The sequence below is a fragment of the Apus apus genome, chromosome 3 (genome assembly GCF_020740795.1).
Source record: "Apus apus isolate bApuApu2 chromosome 3, bApuApu2.pri.cur, whole genome shotgun sequence".
Taxonomy (NCBI): Eukaryota; Metazoa; Chordata; class Aves; order Apodiformes; family Apodidae; genus Apus; species Apus apus.
In genome coordinates, this window is record NC_067284.1 from 76,029,203 (window position 1) to 76,050,060 (window position 20,858).

Consider the following 20,858-nt stretch of genomic DNA (forward strand, 5'->3'; position numbering starts at 1 on the left):
GAGGGAGAGGGGAGCATCCCCCCCCGCCCCCAAAACCACACCCGCCGCCCGGGCCGCAGGAGCGCAACCGCCGCCAACGGCTGCCGGGGGGAGACCCCTCCGCAGCGGCCTCCGAAGGGCGCGGGGCTCGGCAGCCCGCGGAGGGAAACGGCGATGGCGGGGGGGGGTGGCCGTTCGGGGGCCGGTAACGGCTGCCGCCGTGCCCGCGCGTGGGGCTGCTCCTTTGGCCCCACCGAAACCGGAGCTGAACCGCAGTCCTGCCGCCGAGTGTGTTGGGCCCCCAAGAGCTCTGCGATGAGACGTACCCTAAATTCCTTTTCTCGGGGGTTGGGTTTTAAATGTACCTATGGAAGCTTCTTCAGGCAAGCAGCGAGAACGCTGCAAAAGTGTTGTTGTTTTTTTTTTCCCCTCAGTTGTCAAAAGCGGAAGTATTTACCCCCAAAAAGCACCACCATTCCACGGGAGCTGAGTACCGGTGCCTGCGAAAGGCACTTGCCTGGTACCCTCTCTGCCCGGGCGTGTCACGTCAAGGCGGAGGATCCTTAGCTTCATTCCACGCTGCGGCTAATTAGCGCCACAGGCAGCCGGCTCCTTCCCCTCTGTCTGTCGGAGGAACAGGCAACACCGAGCGGGGCCGGGCGCTTGGGCAGCGCGCCGCGGGTTGCCCGGGGAGCGCCGGGCCGCCCCGCGGGGAGGAGCGAAGCCCCGCCTGCCGCCGGCTCCTCCTCCTCCTCCTTCCCTCCAGCCATGGCGGCGCCAGCGGAGCTCGGCGGCCTCAGCGATGAGGCGGTTCAGAGCGCCTGCTCGGAGCCGGACGCCAGCACCAAGGTGGGCTGCACGGGGGTGACGAGGACGCCCTGGGGCTGCGGCAGCGGCAGAGCCGGGGCGCGCCCCTCGCTCTTTGCCGGGCGGACGTGCGGTAGATGGCGGGCGGCATGGAGCCGGGAAGGGTCGTGGTGCGGGGCAGCCAGAGGGCTGGCAGGGGACTCGGCGGGCAGCTGCCTGGTCACTCGAGGGGCGCTGCCTTGTGCGGGGAGGCCGGCCCGGCGTCGTCCCGCCCGGCTCCGTTTCACGTGTGGTGGCGAAGGGCAGATCGGCTGGGCCGGTGGTTGTGAGCTCTTCTCGCCCCGCGCCCAGGCCTGCCTGCCACGGCGCCCTCGGCCCGGCCGGTGCGGGTGCGCGGAGCGGGGCAGGCTGGGGCTGGGGAGGGACAGCGCCCGCTGCGCGCCTGCCTGCGGGGCAGCTGCGGGCTCTCCAGCCAGGGCGCGCCCGGGCTGCAAAACACATCCCCCAAACCACCCCCGACTTTTTTGTCGGGAATACCTTGTAATTGTATTTCAGTTGTTCTACACCTCTTTGTTGTTGTGTTTTATTTTTTGTGGTTTTGTTGTTTTTTTTGAAGTACGTATGTCAAGGCTGTGCTACTATTCACTTTTCATCCGCTTAGTTGTTCGTTAGCCCGCGGGATCTAGTTGGCCTGCGTCCTGAGGAAAATACCCTTACAAAATTGCAGGCTGCTTTTGCTGCCAGATAACATAAGGCTCGACAGAAATGTAGCACCTGTGCAGTTTATTTAAATTGTGTCTGCAAGGTGGCCAAAGATCAGATATTCATGTGCCTAGTGTGCTTATAAGCAAAGTGGTTCATGTGCAGTACAGCTCCATAAAAGAAGAATAAAGCTAAGAATTATACCTCGTTTTTTATGCCACTGATACTTAAGTTTGTCTGTGTAGGATCAGGACAAAGGTTTTGTTTACACTTAATGTAGTGTATTCTATTTGTTACTTCCAAACCTGCTAGTTTTAGATTCACTATTAATTGGCATCTTTGTTAATACCCGTAATTCTGGTTGATGTATAAATAAGAAACTTTTTTTTCCCCCCCCCACAGGATTTTATGTTTCAGCAGACAATGTTAAGAGTAAAGGATCCTACGAAGTCACTGGATTTTTATACAAGAGTTCTTGGAATGACGTGAGTAGATGTTGTATGCCACAATAAGTTGTAGTTTTTCGTACTGTTCTTCTGAAAAGTTATTGTTATTTTGATGTAATCATACTAATTGGTCTGACTATATAAACAAAGCTCGCCCATCAGCTGATTGCCTAGTTGGACAATCTGGCAACCTCTGAGAGTTCTCACAGCACAGTTAATTCCTAAAGCTGCAAACAAACTAATACTGGCCTTGACTAGAAATTTCTTTTTTCTTAAATAGGTCATTAATTATCAGTGTACAATGTGCTTACTTCCTCCTCACTGAGCCTGTAGCTGACTGGTAACCTTTATCACAGTGCTTCTTAGCAGGAGTCATTGCTACAAATCTTGAAATTAAGTTTTCTAGTAGTTCTCAGAGGTGGCTTATGACCACCTCTGCTCTTAAGAGACCAAGGCAATGGAAGCTGGAGACAAGGACCAAACTGTCTTTTCAAGAGGGCTCTTGGGAGGCAAATACCCTGAAATAGCCAAATGTGTTTATGCTAAGGCTCTGTGCACATTTTTTGACATTTTAAATAAGTTATTTCAAAACAAAATTCTAGCAGATTTTTAAACATCTTGAAATGATTCCAGACTCAAGTAAAATAAACTAAACTTCCACTTTAGTGGAAATGTGGCTGTGAGAAAATAAAATAATAAAAAAATTAAAAGCTGAAAAGGGAATTAGATTTGTTTTGCCTGCCTACTTGTTCTGGTTACAGGTCCTGCGTAAAATTATGTATGCTACACCATCTCTGGACATTAGGTGAAAATAGAGATGTATAAAATATTTAACAGGAAAGTGGGTGACTTCTTGCATGTAGCAGAGGGATAAGTTTTATAGGCAGCTTTTTCTCACCAAGTAGTTTTTAGTTGTTTGAATTGTCACATTTGAAATTTATCATAATATGTAGCTATTGAAATTTAAAGGTATGGTTTTTTTAAAGGTATTAAAAGGTTTGGTTTATTTAAAGGTGTGGGGTTTTTTAAATTCTGCTGTGTTCTTTAACTTTGTCTGCTGCCAGTGATCTCCCAAGAACAAAGAAGTTTCAAAGTTAATATTTTTCTTCCTTGGTGATATTTTAAAGTGTATAAACATAAAGATCTTCCTGAGGAAATGCAGACAAATAACAGAGTGGCATTCTCAAGACTTGAGCCTTTCTACTGGCCTTGCTATTCAGTTACTGTTAGATTGGCTTTTAAGCAGTTGATTATTCTAATTTTTGTAGGTTTGTAATGTGTTCTGGAATAGTGCTATGTGGTAGTTCAAAATGTAGCTACTTTGAGATGTGGATTGGAGTCAGAAAGGCAAAAAAAATCACAGCAATAATTCTTTTGTGGGGAAAGCATCTTGGTTTATTTATAAGCTACCTGATGAGCTTTTTAAGTTACTATTTCAAAATAATTGTCATTTAGACTGCTTCAAAAATTTGACTTTCCTACTATGAAGTTCTCACTCTATTTCCTGGCATATGAAGATAAAAAAGATATCCCAAAAGATAAAGCTGAGAGAACACCTTGGACCTTCTCTAGAAAAGCTACACTTGAACTGACACAGTAAGTATTAATACAATGAGAGATGACATTTAGCTAACATTAGCTATGATTCTAACAGTGATTAAGCGTAAGTGGATGAGTGTAAAGTCTGTTGGATGAATAAAAAATGTAATATTTACTGTGGAAGCATTTTCACTGTCGTACAGTCTTAAAATACAGCTGAGATCTTGCATACCTGGCAAGCTTAATCTTTCTCTTCCAGAGTTCTTTCAAACTGCTAGGTGAACACTTGAACATAAATGTGAAATAATGCTTGCTATATCTGAGTATGCATGCCAGCTGGGCAGGGAAGCCACACAATTTAGGAAAACCCAGTGTGGTTAGAACTTCCTTTGGATCCCCAAAGCATCTTGGTAATGGATAACTATTGCTTTTGGTATCTGATTGAAAGAGGAATTAAGTCAAAATACACATTTCCCATAAACAGGATGGCTTTGTTAATGCTACTAATAATTGTAATTGTGGAGAATCTCCCAGATACCCCAGTCTGTCTTGGCTCCAGACCCTGCTACCCTCACTGTACCAGTGATGCCAAGATAAACTGACTCATGCAGCAGTACTAATTCTCTAATCTGAACGAGGCAGAAGTGTCTCTGGTTCATTAAACTGTAGAACCTGAATGCTAGTGAAGGGCTTTGAACTTGACTGGATTAGCCCTGAGACTATCCTTAGAAACTGTGATTAAGGAAAATCTTGATAGTTTAATAAATGCAGCCAATGGCTGAAATTCTTCAATTTCTTAGGAGGAACAACTTACCCTCTTGAGAAAATGGAACACTTAGGTTTTGTTGTTTTTTTTTTTTCCCTTTTTCCAATATGTAATAATTACTTCTTTCAGCAACTGGGGCACTGAAAATGATGAAAATCAGTCTTACCACAATGGCAATACAGATCCTCGAGGATTTGGTAGGTCTTTAGTTTTGTGTTTGTAGTTTTAAAGTTTTCACTTATTGCGATTACATTTTTTTCTCTCGTGTTGGGAGGAAAATGGAGTTTCAAATCTTTTCTAGAAAAGATCTGTATAGGTTCTGTGCAGATGTTATTGGGTAAGTATCTACCGTAGGCTTTATTTTTATGAGAACTAGTGGAGAAAATATTTTCAACTTGTATGAATGTCTCAGTTTAGTGGTCAGGGTGAACCACAACCAGAGAATTGCTCTGTATTACCCCCCCTTCACCCTCCCAAGGGAAGATAAAAGGGCAATAAGGAAAAGAGACTTAAAAGATTGGAAACTGAAACTGTAACAAGTTTACTGTAACATGGAAAAAGGGAGTAACACATGGGGTGAGAAACAGATGTATAAACTTATATACAGGTACATATGAAACAGATCTCCATGACTGAAGGAACAGGTGGGTGAGAGTCCCATGTGGTAAGGCCACTTGAGGAGAGGGGTCCACAGCTCCTTAGAGCACCCAGTGGAGTTGGATTCTGCAGAGCACATGATGAGTTGGAAGAACCTGTGAGCAGCACCAGCAGCAAGGAAGAAAGGCACAGGAAAAAAGGGCCGAACTTCCAGTTCTCCTGGCACTTAATGGCAGGAAGTGGGAGGGAATACTGATCCCTCACTTTTCTGACCCTCCCAGGTCCTTCGTGATCCTAAAGACCCTCTCTCTCTCATTCATCTCAGAGGTGTCAGCAATTTCCTGGGTCCATCCAAACCCTAACAATGGATGTAAAGACCTTTCCTAGTAGGTTACTTTGAAGAAAACTTCTTAGCACTAGGAAAGGAGGGAACTTGCATCTCACCCTTTATCTGTCTTCTTCCAGCATGGATGCTGGAAGAGATTGTTAAAATATGTAAACAAATGTGTTTCACAGTAATAATCCACAGTTACACTTTTTATAGAGAATCTCATCCTGTGGGAAGCAAAAACATGCTAATGGTAACTACTGAATGAATAACAGTAATTGCTCTTGTGTATCAGATTATCATGGTGTTTAGACTGAATGACATTGAGATTTCTGTTTTATAATTCACTGGTTGCCCATTTTAAGATAGAAGGAGTACTCTGTAGCAATGAGGGTAGTATTTGTGTGGCTCGACTTGATACTTTGAGTCCTTGAAAGGTCACTGGCTTGCGAGATAAGTTTCATACTCAAGTCTAGTCACTTGACATTTAAAGCTTCTAATTTATTTGTAAGATCAGGCCTTGCATAGTATTACTGTTAGTCTATACTAACAGCATTAATGATAAACTCCTTGTACTTTTGAACTGAGGAAATGCAGCAAAATACTGTTATGTGAACATGCTTCAAAAAAGGAAATACAGATAAAACAGTTTGATTGAAAATCTTGGGTTTTCCTGCTCTATATAATATTCTCATCTAAACAGTATGAGATATTTTAACTTTGATGTTCCTATTTTAAAAGACATTATCAAGAAGCCAACTTTCTCAAGGAGAATGATGTTAATACCCAAAATTCTCATCTTTCTGGAAGCAATGTTTTTCTTGTATACAGTCCTATCTTATGTGAACTACAGCATGTAGACTTTTTGCCAGAAAACCTAGCAATACTTAAGACTGTAGTTCACTCTTTGTACTGTGTTGCACAGGACACATTGGAATTGCTGTTCCTGATGTCAATAAAGCTTGTAAGAGGTTTGAAGAACTAGGAGTGAAATTTGTGAAGAAACCAGATGATGGTAAGTCTTGACCAAAAATGCAAGTCAATTTTTTTCCTTATTTTTAATATATTCTAGCTAGTAGGTCTTTGTGAAAAGTTGTCACTGCTTAGAAGGTTCTAGAACCAGTTACCCTTGCACCTTGTTACAGTCGGCAAGACTGACAGTGGATTAATCTTGGTAATAGTAGTTAACCAGTTTAGCTAGCCTTCTGTATGTGGTCTGACCTTCACTAAAATTCACCTGCTCTGTTCATAGTTTACTCTGTATACTACCTGTCCTGAATGGGATGGGATGACAGACAAGACACATGCACAGATCAAGATTTATTGCGTATAACGCTGGGGTCTTAACTCCTTAAAGTGGCAGGCATCAGCACAGTCAAATTGTAGAGAAATCGGGAGATCGGATCAGAAGTTGAAGTTTGAATGCAAAAGGTATCTTAACAATACAATTTACTACTTTGTAGTTAGGTCAAACAATAAAGGTTAACCATTAAAATGCTAGCAACTTACTTAGTATCAAGTTTTATACTAGGCCTAGAACATTAATTATCAATTTTAAAGGATTCTATAATCTTAAAATTAATGATGAAAATTACTTAATGTTAAGTTTGCTAAGACAGTAAAGGAGTTAATATCTGTCACCCCTGCTGGGCTGCAGCTGGGTGTCCCTGGGTGGATTGTAATTCTGGAGAATCAGTCTCTCTGGCAGGCATCCCTGCTGATGAGAAGGTCCAGCAACCTCCTAGGAAAGTATGGGGAGTCCCCTTGATCAAAGATGGGACCAGGCTTTTGTAGAATAAAGTGGATTGACTGCTGTCATTTAACTATTTAGCTGTACCTCCAAAATCTCTCATTGAAGAATAAAAGAAAACAGTAGAAAAACTACAAAGGCCCTGTTCTTACCAAGCAAACTCTTTTATTTATCTATTCATTCTTACTTTATCTCAGTTTCAGACCTAGTTGTGGCTGGGCTGGGCTCCATGTTTTTTGACACCAGAGAGCAGCTGGTGTTATGAATGTCAGCTTGGCCTCTGTACCTTTTAAGGTTGTTATCAGCTCAGAGTTTGCTAGGCCTTCTCCTTTCTCATGGGAATCTTTCCACATCAAGCCTGGGTCTGCAAAACTGAGAGACAAAAAGCAGTTGAATCAGAGGGAAACTGAGGCAGGCATATTGAGAGATGGACCATCCTGCTACACTACCACCTAGTTATGACAGAATTTACCTTAACATGGATCAAATTCCCACGTTTCATATCAGTTTGGTTCTTATCATATGAAGATAAGATGACTCAGAAGACATAATTACTTTCACCCATTAAAACTCAGTAAGTCTTGACTTTTATGGTTAAATCCACCTAATGTCACATACTAGCTCCTATAATTTTAACCATTCTGTCATCTTTGGTAAAATAGCCTCATTAGTCTATATCATATTTGACTTGTATAGCTTTTAGTAAAAAATGCACAATGTGTAGTGCATATGTCTAGAGAGTACATAAAGAATGTCTATGTCAAAATAGCCTAAAATGCAGAAATGAGTGGTGAGAGGTCTTGCATTTTTCAACTGGATTCTCTTTCCTGAAGAGACCTCATGAGAGTTTTAGGACAATGCATTCCAAAATGGACATCTAGTGCTCAGTAGCGTGCACAAATCTGCAGTATTTCTTCCTTCTGGTTATAGAAACTAGGCTATTGCCTCTACTAACAGTGGGGTTTTTTTTTAGTTTAAAAGTAACATTAGTACATGAAGCTTCAGTTTACACATACTGGAATTCATCTTCTAGATTCCTTGCTAGAGGAATAAGAACAAGTCATTGAGAAGAGACTTAAATTATTTTCATCTTATTCACTATGTTCTCAGCTGAAGCAAATACAAGAACTGTAGCTGAAAACAGAACTTGAACACAGATGTCTTGATTTAAGAACTGAACTTAGTATTTCTATACTATTAGAGTGTCTGAGTGCTTTTTAATTTGTTCGGTACCTGGTGAACCTTGAGAAAGTTGAAGTGAGAGCTTCTGACTTCTTTACCACTGCACAGCTCTTTAAGTTTGTAGGAGGTGAGGGAAGCATAGACTGTAAATAGAATAAATCACAGGAAAGAACTCTGGAAGGAGTCAATGGAGGGCAGGGAAAGCAAAGGCTGTGTTTTAACATTAAGAATTGAAGCTGATGTAGCAAAGAGCAAGGAGGAGGAAAAGGTTTTGGATTTGACATTCATTGGCTTTGGAGCAGGCTGAGAGACCTGTGTTTTGTTTTTTTTCATACATTACTGAATGAAACATCTATTCTTTTAGGAATTGTAACTAGAATACATTAACAGGCTGGATCTGTTACAGTCAATAGCATAATAGTGCAAGATAACATGTTAAGCTCTGCTATCCTGATCCACTGTTAAAGACAACTTCTGGGGACTCTGTTTTAATAAGCAGTATTTTTTCCAACAGCAAAGTTTAAAACATCCTGCCCTGCATTTATCTGTTTTATGAAGTGATGCAAATGTGTACTGTAAACCACGCTGGGGAGAGTAGGGAAGGGAACAAACAAAAAACAATAATGTAAAACTTCAGTGTGGGGTGTGGAGTCTGGAGTGATGGGACATGAATAGGGCAGAGGAACACAGGATTTTTATACTTGTGAAACCAGTTCAAGAAAATATGTCAAAACATCCTGGAACACAAAAATATTTTTCTGAGTTTAGAGGATGAACACTAATACAGACATCTGCAGAAAACTTTATTCAACAGAAGATAGAATTTTGCAGAATCAGAGTGCTAGTGGTTGGAAGGGACCTCTGGAGATCATTGAGTCCCACCCCCCTACCAGAGCAGGACCACTACAGAATCTAGGACAGGTCACACAGAAAGGCATCCAGATGGGTCTTGAAAGTCTCCAGAGAAGGAAACTCCACAACCTCTCTGAGGAGCCTGTTCCAGTGCTCCGTAATCCTTACAGTAAAGAAGTTTTCCCTCATGTTGAAGTGGAGCTTCCTGTGTTCCAGTTTGTATCCATTTCCCCTCGTCCTATCACAGTGCGTGACTGAAAAGAGATTGGCCCTTCCTTCTTGCCACCCACACTTCAAACACTTGTATACATTAATAAGAACCCCTCTCAGTCTTCTCTAAACAGCCCCAGGTCTCTCAGCCTTTCCTCATAAGACAGGTGTTCCAGTCCCTTAATCATTCTTGTAGCTCTCTGTTGGACTCTGTCAAGTAAGACCACATCTGGAGTATTGTGTCCAGTTCTGGGCTACCCAGTTCAAGAGGGATAGGGATATACTGGAAAGAGTTCAATGGAGGGTTACGAGGATGATTAAGGAACTGGAACATCTGTCATACGAAGAAAGGCTAAGAGACCTGGGGCTGTTTAGTCTTGAGAAGACAAGACTACAGAGGGAACCTTATTAATGTCTACAAATGTCTGAGGGGTGGATGTCAAGAATGGGCCAATTTATTTTCAGTGGTGCCCTGTGATAGGACATGGGGAAATGGCACCAAGTTGCAGCATAGGAAGTTTCACCTCAATATGAGGAAAAATTCTTTACTGTGAGGGTGATGGAGCACCGGAACAGGCTGCTGAGAGAGGTTGTCTCCTTCTCTGGAGACTTTCAAGACCTGTCTGGATGCATTCCTGTGTGATCTTCCCTAGGTGTTCCTGCTGCAGCAGGGGTCCCTTCCAAACCCTATGATTCTATGAAAAAAAGGAAAATAAATTTTCAAAGTAGTCATATTTGACATGAAGTACTAGTCATGTAATCTTAACTTTGTCTTTTTTCTATTTTTTTTCTAATAGGTAAAATGAAAGGACTTGCATTCATTCAGGATCCTGATGGCTACTGGATTGAAATTTTGAATCCTAACCACATGGTGACTCTCACTTAGTTCTCATGAAGCATATTATATAAGACATGCACACATTTAGTCCCCTGAAGAAAATCTGTAACAGTGTTAGTGAAATTCTCCCTTAAAGGAGAGGAATCAGTCCTATTCAGAGTTTCCTCTAAAACTTTCCCCTGGGACCTCACTGTAGCTGAATTCCTTTTTTCTTGCTCTGTGATGCCTCTGCATTTTGCTTCCTATTAGGAATACACCACCATTTTTTGGAAGAGGGCTTACACATATTCTCTTCTTGAACATTGATTATGTCAGTCTTTCACTAAACACTATCAAAAGATATGTAACCACAAGCTCGCTGCATCTCACACTTAGATTTCAACTAACAACAAAAAGCAAGCTGTGTTACTACTGTTCAGCTTCAACAACTATGAAAAAAAACAACTTCAGAATGCTTTTTCGTGAAGTCAAAAGATTCTGAAGGCTTCATGCCCTATTTTGTAACTAGAAAATAAAACGTCAGACTAACTTTTAATTGAGTAATAGCATGTTTTTGAAAGTCCTAATTTTAATTACACCAGGCAAAACTCTTTAAGGAGCAGCCTTAAACAACTTTGCCTATAAAAAACCCCACAACTTTGTAGAGGCAATAAATCAGTCTAGCAGAAATAATTCAGTCTTAACAGTTTCTGGCTGGTGATTGACAGCCAAGATAAGAGGTCTCATAGATGATAACTCACAGTGATTCTTGTCTCTTCCGACACTAGAAAGAACTTGCTCAGAATTCTTGTTTCTGTTAACATCTGGGGCTGTATTTAACTTAAATGCTCTGTATGTTTTGCATTAGGAAATAAATTTAAAAGAGTATCTGAAACAACAGTTTCCTACTAGTAGATGTTTTAATCTGCCCTCTAAATGAGTGATGGTTATTGAAAGGATACCTGTAAATAACAGGAAAACATGTAACATTTTTGTATGTTACACAAATAATTTTATTTTACGCTGTTGCATCTGTTAAAGCAGCATAAACAATGTCAAGTTTTGAAATCCTGCTGTTCCTTTGAGCAAGGAGAAAAACCCTCTGCCCTGTCTTACAGTGGTTTGAGTAGCACTTAAATCCTGCTAGGTCTGCAGTTATGTGACTGTTGAATAGTGTAATGGCATTGCAATTCACTTCCAAATAAAGCAGTGGTGAAAACTACAAAATAATTTTTAAGCAGTATGACCTGTTCCTTTGCTAACTACTGAATTCTAGATAACTGAAAAGCTGTTTGTTTTGGTTCATGGATTATTCTTTGAAGTCTGGTGGCAATATGAAACAGGAGTACAGGAGAGAAGGTGGTAACTGTGTGCACTTGATTAGCAGGATATTTTAGTAACTTAATACGTAGAGTTAATAATAACTGTCAGTAACTCCTTGGCTTACAAGTTAAAACAGAAATGTACAAAGTATTGCATTTTATTTCTAATGCTAATGTAGATACTAATTAACTACTAAGTGCTGTCCTATCTCCTTACCTGAAAAATTCTGAATTGCCTGTCTCATCTGAACAAGAAAGCATATATGAACTCTTAGAGAGCTCCACATGAAAAAATAATTAATAAAAAATAATCCAAGATACTTTGTTTACCCTTGGAAATGTGTAAAATAGATTATATACTTCATCTGAGCCTTAGTTGGTGGAAAACAGGAATGTGAAAACTATTGCTCTGCTTAAGACCCCTTACAGATGTGCAAACAATCATAAATACATTGGAAGGTAGACATACTAAGTCAAAAGAGAATTTTTTAAAAAATTTATTTTCCTGTTTGTTATATGAAGAAGCCTGATACTGTAAATTGTCATTTGTGTGATATTTTCTAGCTGGTCTTTACAGTATCTACAGATACTGTTCTTTACGTGGTGCCTTATCCGTGTCATTCATGCACTTTCCCTTCTTTAGTATTTGCCAAATTGCTTTTTTTCTGCAATAATAAACACCATTTGTTCATGGTTGCATTTTTTATTTCTGCCCTCCTGTACTTCATATCTAATACATAGCCTTTTCTCTGTCTCTCGTGCAATTGATTATTCTCCTGTATATAACATTAATAAGGATAATATAGTTCCCACTGTTGGGAATAAGATCTCCCAAGTAAGCTCTCTTAATAGCTGTGACCACATGATCTCATGGTCTTCTTCCTCCCAGATATGTGGCTTTTCTCGTTGCACCCCCTGCCCCAAGAAGGCTCATTCATTTCAATAAAGTGGCAGGCATTTCCTTCAATGCTGGATTAGTTTTATGCCAAGTTTATTAAGCAGAAATGAGGAGCCAATTCAAAGCTCCTTAAGCTTCCTGGACGAGTAAAGCTGTTCCTCTTAGCAGAAAGTTAGGTTGGCTCAGCTGAGTCACGAAACCTCATCCTACTTTAAAAAAGGTGCACAATGTTGCAGAATAAATACCTCAGAGAAGCAATTAAGAGAACTCTTAATTTGAAGACTATGGTAGTGTAACTTTATTATCATACTTCTGAAGTTAGTAGGATAAGAATGTCTGTGCTTGAGAGCTACAGCATTGAGACAAAGCACTCAGCTGACTGCAGCTCACAGAGATTTTGATGGATAAGCTGCTTTTCATACACATCCCTTCTGCTGTCCGTGTTCTGAAATAAGAACTTGAAGTTAAATACAACTAAACACAAGTGCTGACTGCAGTTCCTTACCATTCAGAATCTCTCATTAGATTGTGTGAATAGGAAAATTATTTTGACTAATTGTAGTCAAAGTGAAGTTGTCTAAAACTAAGTTGTATTACAGTAAATATGGACCTGTCATCTGAAGTTTTATGACCAAGGTGATAGGAAGGAAAACTGCAACACTTTACACGCACGTGCCTTGGTGGTTCCTATTTTATCAACATACAGAGTTTAATTCAGACTTGTTTCACACCCTTCAAAGTACAGGTGTGACTGGAAAAGCTGTTGACCCAATTGTATGGACTCCAGTAATTAAAGCCGGGGTAGTTCATACATCAGATGAGTGAGTCAAAGGGTGTGCACAGGAAGTTCAGTGGCAACTACAGGAGGAGGAGCAGGCAATGGCAAAGGTTCTCTGCCCAGGACTCAAACTCACTCACTCAAGGCGTGTTTACTCATCTTTCAGTCACCCTTGGGCTTGTTTTTTTTTTTTGTGCTCGACAAAGCATCGGCAACGTGATAGAGAATGAAGTAATAAAGAGGAAACTAAAACCGAAACAAAACCCAGCACAGCATCGACAAACTAGTTACAGCAGCATCGTGAGGTCGGCATGGTATGTTTTGTTTTTTACCGAAAAGGAACGTTACTGCTGCTGACCATACTGAGAAGTATTTAAAACCAGCATTCTTAGTTATGTAATCCAGGAATAAAGTACTACATAAATTATTCTTCAAGCCTGTAACAAGAGGTGTTAAAGAGATTTTAGAAGTAAAAACTGAAATCATTGAATGTTACCACCGATTACAGACAATGCCACTTTCCCTTCTTCCAAGGCAGCGCCTCTTTTCTGCTGAATAAACCACAGGAGCACACACCACGTAGTTCCCCTCTCCCGGGCCGAGCCCCGGGCGCTCTGCCGCTGGTCCGGCCGCTCCCACGCTGCTTCCGGCCGCCTCCGCGCCGTGGCCGGAAGAGGAAGCCAGGCGAACGGCAGTACGGCGGCCGAAGGGAGCCCGGGCTGTGCCGCGGGCGCTGCCTACGTCAGCGCGCAGGAGGCTGGTTGCTAAGTGACGTCGGCGCGGCGGTTGACGTAGCGGCGGGGCCGGGGGTGGAGGCCTTGGCGGCGGGGCCGGTGAGTCCCGGGGAGGCCCGGGGGGGCTGCGGGCTGCGGGCGGGCTGCCGCGACCCCCTTGCCAAGCGGGTCCGTGCGGCGGCTCCTGAGGCTTCCGCTGCGCTGGGCCCGGGCCCTTCGGCCGCCGCCGGTGGCTCCCGCCGGGCGCGGGCCTCAGAAGCGCCGCCGGTCGGGAGCGGGGACAGCCGGCGGGCGGTCGCCGGGCACGTTAGGCGGGGAAGGGGTTTCGCCTGGAGCAGCTTTCTCTGGAGGCGAGGGAGGGGGGCGGGGGAGCGGGCTGGGGTCGCCTCCCCGGCGCTCCGGGCTTGGGCGGCGGCGGCGGCCCTGGCTTCCCCGGGCGCGACCTTGGGCGGGCCGCTGGCTCTGGGCCCCCTCTGGCCCGTGGGCGCGATGCGCCGCTGCGCCTGCCCTCGTCCGCCTGCCCCTGCGCTCGGCGGGAGCCTGTGGTGGCTTTCTGCGAACTTACTATTTTGCATGTTTTACATTAGTTCAATATTTTGACGCTTTGACGCCGCACACAGTATTTTCACAGGTTCTTCCGGGGTCTTGGTACTTAACAAGTACTTAACAAGTCCTGCACGCTATGCACTGCTGTGATGCACTGAAATGCCTTTTGACATAGAAAAAGCTGTGCTATTATCAGTCTTAAAAAAACCCGACACTTGTTGTTAACTCGTTAGCAATCTGCATGTAATCTTGCTTGCCCAGCAATGGTCTTTGCTTGTGTTATTTTCAAAGCCCTTCACACAGACCCCTCCCAAAACCTGTTCTGGGATCACTTAATTTTTCATGTGTTTTAAGATTTAATTTAAGCCTGCTCATAATGCAGGCTTATTTGGCATGTCTTATGTTGTAAGTATGTACATCGGGTTCTTGAAGCATACTGTTCTGATGGGCTCTGTACACTCATATTTATCTAACCTCCCCCCCCAATAATTTTCATAATTTACCTTTTTAATACATTTTGATAATACAAGCCAGTTTAATAACTTACATTACTTGTAGGAGCAAATATTTACATATTGCAAGTTATTCTCCAAAACCAGGAGGTTGTCAAGTACCTGTTTTCAATTTACTGGATTAAGGTGTGGTTACTTTCAAGTTCATGAGATTATCTAAAAATATTTTTTCTTCCTGTTCCCCCCCTTGCTGCTTTAATCATATACTTTAAAGATAATTAGAGCATCTCTTATCAGAGAACTTATAGACCATTGTATCACCTGTTTAGCAAATTAAAACCAGTTTATTTTTCCTACTGGCAGGTATAATGACTGGAATAACAATAATTCAGAATTGTTGAGAGATAATAATTATGTCTATTATATATTTAAACAAATAAAGCCTCTATATTTCTGTATTTCCTCACCCTGCAGTTTTGTTTTGTTATTTGTAAAATTAAACGCTTGCACAGGAGAAAGATTTGTAGCTGCCTGAAGTATTGAAAAAAACAAACAAAAAAACCCCAAGCAAACAAAACAAAACAAAACCAACAACAACGACAAAAAAACACAAACAAAAACCACACACACAAAACACACAAAACCAAAACAAAAACTCCAAAACCTTTAGCTAGGCAAGAACACTTAGAGAAGTTTGGATGTGTGGGGAATGAAATGTGTGTGATATAGTTTTTATAGACCTGGTTTAATTAGGACACCTGTGTGGGAAAAGTGATGTTCTTAGGGACATTAACGCTGTAGCAAGAATGTCAGGATGAAATTTTTGTGGTTTTTAATGAACAGATGAATGGCAATATGTTATCTTTTTTGGTGTTTAAAAAATGGTCATAATTAAATTATTAAATTCTAATGTTATCTTGTAACATTATTACAAGTTTTCCTATAGAACGGGAGTATTTTAACAATTTCTTTCCATAAAAATTCCAGTTGAGAAATATGCATCTCTCTCACTTTTGCCAGAGTCCCCAGTTTCTAATGGTAAATATTTCTTGCATTGTTTCAGGAAATGGTACAGTTGTTGTTGTGCAGCTGGATGTTGCTGAATAGCATTTCTATGAGCTTGCTGTTCAGTCTCTCTGTTGTTCAGCATGGCGAAGAACCCTAATTTTCAGGAAGCTGGCAACCTGCCTACAGGCTATGTCCATTGTAGATCTTCAGACAGCTTTAGTGGTGAGTGGACCGGGGTATTTTCTTGAGATTTTAACTTAAGGGTTTAGTTCTGTGCCATTTTAACTAGGCTGCATTGAGTGCAGTAATACCTATTTGATATGTGTGTTAATAGATCATCTGCATTTAGCTAAATGTATTTCACTTATTTCTGCTCTCCTCCCAGAGAGGTATGTCTCTAAACAGAGGGTAAAGCTCTACAGCACTTCAGTAATGAGAATGTGTTTGCAGATGAATGGTGCATATCTTTCTGTAGGCTTTAAATCAGAACATTTTTGTTTGTTGTTTAGGATGCTGTCATTGAATGATGTGGCTGTTTATCGTTAACCAGGGTTAATATCTGCTTTTCTTCTAATCCTGTCGCAACAGAAGGGTTGGGGAAGAGACTTAAAAGTTCTATGACTTTATTTTACTTGATCTTCCAGACTCTATATCTGTAAATTCATACTGTTGACATATTGTACCTGAGCTTACAAGAACAAAATATTTATATATAAAAAGATCTGTGTATCCATTAAAAAACAAAACCATATTATTTGAAACAATGGTAAGTATGGCACACTGTTTAGCAATAGCCCATATGAGGGGAAGAAGTGACTTGAGTACCAATCAACTTAAACAGCTCTCAAAACAAAGCTGCAGTAAAGATGTTATTGGAGATTTGCTGTTGTTGCTGCATTTTCTAGATCTCGGTTTTGTATGCTCTAAGGTGTTACAGATTGCATGCTAAAAATAAATGCAGCAAGCTGAAAACTGTGGGGGAGTTGTTGTTTTTCTAGCCATGACACACTTTGTGTAATAGTGCATATTTCCTTATGTAATAAATACTGGACCATGTTTTTCACAGGCTTATTTTTGAAGAGGGCTGCCAAGAAGAGTGTTTTCTGATGGGGTCTTTGGAAATGTTTTGTAAACCTTCTGACTTAACAGATGCCCCTTGAGATTGTTGCAGTTTTAGTAGTGCCTCAAACTCACTGAGAAGCCTGTTTCGTTTATTTCTGTGGCATGAACCAAAGCTGCAGCAGCTGACTCCTGAAGCAGTTAATTAGCTCTGAATACCTCCTGGAAATTGGTTATGGTGCTGGCAAGAGGCTTGTAGATGGCTTGGCTTTTTAGTCTGAAGTTGGTTAAGTGTTCTTTGACCTTCAAGAAGAGTAACACCTATATTCTCTGAAAGGGGTGGCATTGTTTGTTGACAGAAGATGCCAGAGGGGTATTCAGGAAGTGTTTTCCAAGCTCCTAACAGCTGCCATGTTTTAATCATAAATAATACTTTGAGTTGTAACTAGATATATAAATGTTTAGCTGTACAGATCAGTTGTCAGCTCATAGCAACTTACCACAACTAAAGCAGTACTTTAGTTTTTACTTCCTCTAACAGTTAATGTGCAGGTTACTTCAAGGCCTTGACTGAATTTGTACTACTAATTAATCCAGTGTGGATAGATCTGAAGTCATGTATTATTTTGTTCTAGATTTTGAATGTGAGACTGCTCTCACTGGGCTGCTTTATACAGAAAATCCATAATTCAGGTGAAACTTGAACTGGAAATGTGTAGTAGTAAATAAATAAATGAGTTTGAGTGCTTCTTCAATGTACTAGTGTTACCTAGGGAAAGCATGCAAGCCACCAACATAGTTTCATGAAGTTGTCAGTTTCCAACACTTTGTGTCATTCAAGGGTTTGAAAGGCTCCTCAGCCAGAGGCTTCTAGCCAACCTTTGTCCTGCAATCCCTGTGATCAGCATGTTCTTGTTTGACACTGATGATTTAGAATGGAAATTGTACCAGCAATTTGGAGAGCATTAAACATCAAAACAGTTTTTTCTTATAGAAACCATTGTGTGTAAGTTCAATTTCTATTTTCATAGCTTGCTGTAGTTCAGGATCTTGATGCTCATAAGGACTGGCATCATTGGCTTTTTAGCAAATGTGCCCAGTTCAGACTTTGCTCTCTTCTATATGCTGTTTAGAGAGAGGTTTATGTACCCTTGAGAGAGAGGTGTGCTTTTGATTTTATTTGTTTATTTAACCTGAAACGGAAGCAATTTTCCCTTAAACTTTTCACCCTGTAGGCACCTGACAACATCCACAGCTACTGAAAGCAAAGTTAGTGTGCAGCTGATGGCATTCCCTTATCTTTAACACTTTGATAGTCTCTGTTTCATGCAGGTAGTACCTGTTCTTATTTTTATAGGTAAGAGTGGATGAAGGAAACAAAGAAGAATAATGTAGATAAATTGGATTTTAAAATAGATTTTAAAACAAAAATGTGCCTGTACTTCCATATTTATGGAGTATCTTAAGTGAACTTCCCTGATCAGTCAAAACTGGGACTAGCTGAAGAGTTGTAGTACAGAGTTGCTTGATAATGTGCATGTAACTCATGAATAGTTTGATTGATGATTGCCCATGAAGAGCAACAACAGCAATTGCAGACTTGTAAGGTACACAAATCTTGAGAGTATCGAGGCTTGAGATTTGCAGCTGAGTTACCTACATCTTTTTAGTTTTTCCTTTGGTGTAATAAAAGATTTTACATTTTGAGGGGATTTGGGTTTTACTATTTTTATAAGCTCTCAAGTAATTATATTGTAATAAATATTATTGCTAGCATAAATACATGCAACTTGACTGACATAAGTTAATTTTGCTTGTTACAAACTAAATGTTACTGGAAGTGTGTATTTCATAAATGTGTTCATTGCAGTTGTCCTAGCTAATTTTAAATTAACCAGTGCAAATGGAAGAAGCAGTCTGTTGTTTTGAAAAAACATGGGATATCTAGGAGGATAGAAGACTGTACAGTATTCTGTGTTCTCATGGTTAGGCTGCCTTGGGTGTCTCAGCTAGTATTGCTGGTTCTATGCTGTAGTGGTTACGCAGGCACATAGCTTCTTATTCAAGGAGCAGAGGCAGCCTGAGGAAGGCTGTGGTTTTGTTCTCATTTATGCTGTGATCTGTACTATCACTTCAGTATGCTGTATTTTTGTAAAATCTTATTTCGCTTTTCTAGTTTAGGTCAAAGTTCTTTAGGACTGTATTTATACAGTATCTTTATTTTGTGTTAAGCATTTCCAGGTGTTAGAGAAGTGCAAATCATAGGTAATCCCCTGTGCAAGTGTTGTCTTTGTTGGGGTGGAAATGACTGGAAACAATTGTATATTTTCTCATGATACTTTTAAAAAATACAGGCTAAAAATGCATTCATGTCGCAAATATTTCACTTGAATGATGAGTGTGTTAGCTGCATGCAGGGTATGGCATCATCATTTTCCTGCTTCTTGTGGTGTACCGTCTTTCTTTAGCACTAAGTATTGATCCATTTGAAAAGTGGATAGTCACTGGAGCAAAGGAGGTGTCTCTGAAAATGTGTATGATTATTACCTGAAACAGCCAACCTCTTTTTATTTAAAAGTAAACCAAAGTATAACAGTAGAAGCGGATTTAAGACCAAACTTCTCTTGTGGATGCTTTTGCTACTGAGACAACAGAAAGTTTCTTACTGAAATAAACCAAAACCAACAAACCCCAAACCTCTTGTGAGTTAAGAAGTAACAATCCCATAAAAGATATGACTAATGCATTGATCTGTATAGTATTTTAGTGAGCAGTCTCCTGCTTTTATGACTGAGAGATATTACGGGGTTTTTTTGTGTATGAGAGAGCAAGAAGGCCTCAAGAAAACTGAGTAGAAACAGTAAGAAAATTTGATTGCACACTGTAATGCTTTGCTCTTTGACATACTTTGCCTTTTATTTATTAAAAGTTATCCCAATTTTAATTTTCTCTCAGTTCTGGAAAATTGATTATTATTCTGCAAAAACACGGATTTTTTAAAAATACTTTTTTTTTTACTCATCACTGCTCTTAGTAGAGCTGTGAGAGTTAAAACTATGCTTACTTGCTCAATTTATTTATTTCTCTTTTATGTGCATTTTGATTTAGATAAAATTGCTTTCTAATGGCAACTTTATTAAAATGGTTTAATTTTTAATTCCTTTTGTTGGAAGCTTTTTTATTTTAAGTAGGTATATTGACAGAACAGCAAGGTGACAGAATTCTCTGAAATAGTTTGTTGGCTCTCTGCAAACTGCATCAAGCCCTGTTGTAAATGAGCTTTGATAGAAAACCCCTTGGTTTCATTTTTTCTTATATAGTATCTTACACTAGTTGCAACTTGATCTTTGTAATTTTTTAATATTTGTACCCTTTATAATACTGCTGGTTTTCTTCTTCCCTTTAGGTTACCAATATCACCATCCCTCCAAGATGAGTAACAGCCATCCACTTCGTCCTTACACAGCTGTGGGTGAGATTGACCATGTTCACATTCTGTCAGAGCACATTGGTGCTCTAATGAATGGGGAAGAATATAGTGACGTTACCTTTATTGTAGAGAAGAAACGTTTTCCAGCACACAGAGTGATCCTGGCTGCTAGGTGCCATTATTTCAGGTGAAGTATAGCTTTTTGTCAGGCTCACAGGAAATTTTCATGCAGATCAGATAAACATTGTTTCTCTATGAACTTCTCAGGGTGTAATGGTCTGTCCATTGAGTGTGACCTTTTCTGTGTGAATGTTTCCCAGCACATCAAATCATTGTGTCCAAATATAAAAAGATAAATACCATGTCATGATGTTATTCTTTTGACCTTCATTAAATTGGATTTTGAAGGTGGTTTCACAAATTCAAGTGCTAGGTAACTTCAGAACAGAAAAGTTTTGCTGTAAAATTGTTTTGATTTCTCAGAGCATGGATGGTATGCTTCTATGGAATATACTCAGAAAGATTAATTTTGACAAATTGGAATTGTGTATTTAAAGAGGTCTGGCTGATACAGGTCACAAAATACATATTTTAAAACTAGGAATAATACTAATTGGGCCTTTTTAAGAACTGGGCATTTTTCATTCTGCGTTTAA

At 40.6% G+C, this 20,858-nt stretch overlaps 2 protein-coding genes across 2 annotated transcripts in view; both read left to right on the top strand.

Moving 5' to 3' along the window:
* Positions 1-717: 717 nt before the first annotated feature.
* GLO1 (glyoxalase I) lies at positions 718-11,988 on the top strand. The gene is made up of 6 exons (XM_051614601.1): positions 718-828; positions 1,891-1,973; positions 3,390-3,530; positions 4,369-4,436; positions 6,090-6,179; positions 9,956-11,988. Exons 1-6 carry the CDS (start codon positions 748-750, stop codon positions 10,042-10,044), a joined length of 552 nt encoding a protein of 183 aa, XP_051470561.1. The 5' UTR covers positions 718-747; the 3' UTR covers positions 10,045-11,988.
* A 1,752-nt stretch (positions 11,989-13,740) lies between these two features.
* BTBD9 (BTB domain containing 9) overlaps positions 13,741-20,858 on the top strand; it is a 126,339-nt gene continuing 119,221 nt past the window's right edge. Inside the window, exons 1-3 of the mRNA XM_051613233.1 lie at positions 13,741-13,806; positions 15,769-15,935; positions 20,179-20,389. Of these exons, the coding sequence (XP_051469193.1) occupies positions 15,854-15,935; positions 20,179-20,389 (293 nt within the window). The 5' untranslated portion in view covers positions 13,741-13,806; positions 15,769-15,853. The remainder of the gene's footprint in view (positions 13,807-15,768; positions 15,936-20,178; positions 20,390-20,858) is intronic.

What these genes read in the sequence shown, in the direction of transcription:
- GLO1 (XM_051614601.1), top strand. Translation starts at nt 748, where the DNA reads ATGGCGGCGCCAGCGGAGCTCGGCGGCCTCAGCGATGAGGCGGTTCAG. An exon ending in ACAAGAGTTCTTGGAATGAC is followed by an intron (nt 1,974 to 3,389) that starts GTGAGTAGATGT and finishes ATTGTCATTTAG; the next exon opens with ACTGCTTCAAAAATTTGACT. An exon ending in GCTACACTTGAACTGACACA is followed by an intron (nt 3,531 to 4,368) that starts GTAAGTATTAAT and finishes TACTTCTTTCAG; the next exon opens with CAACTGGGGCACTGAAAATG.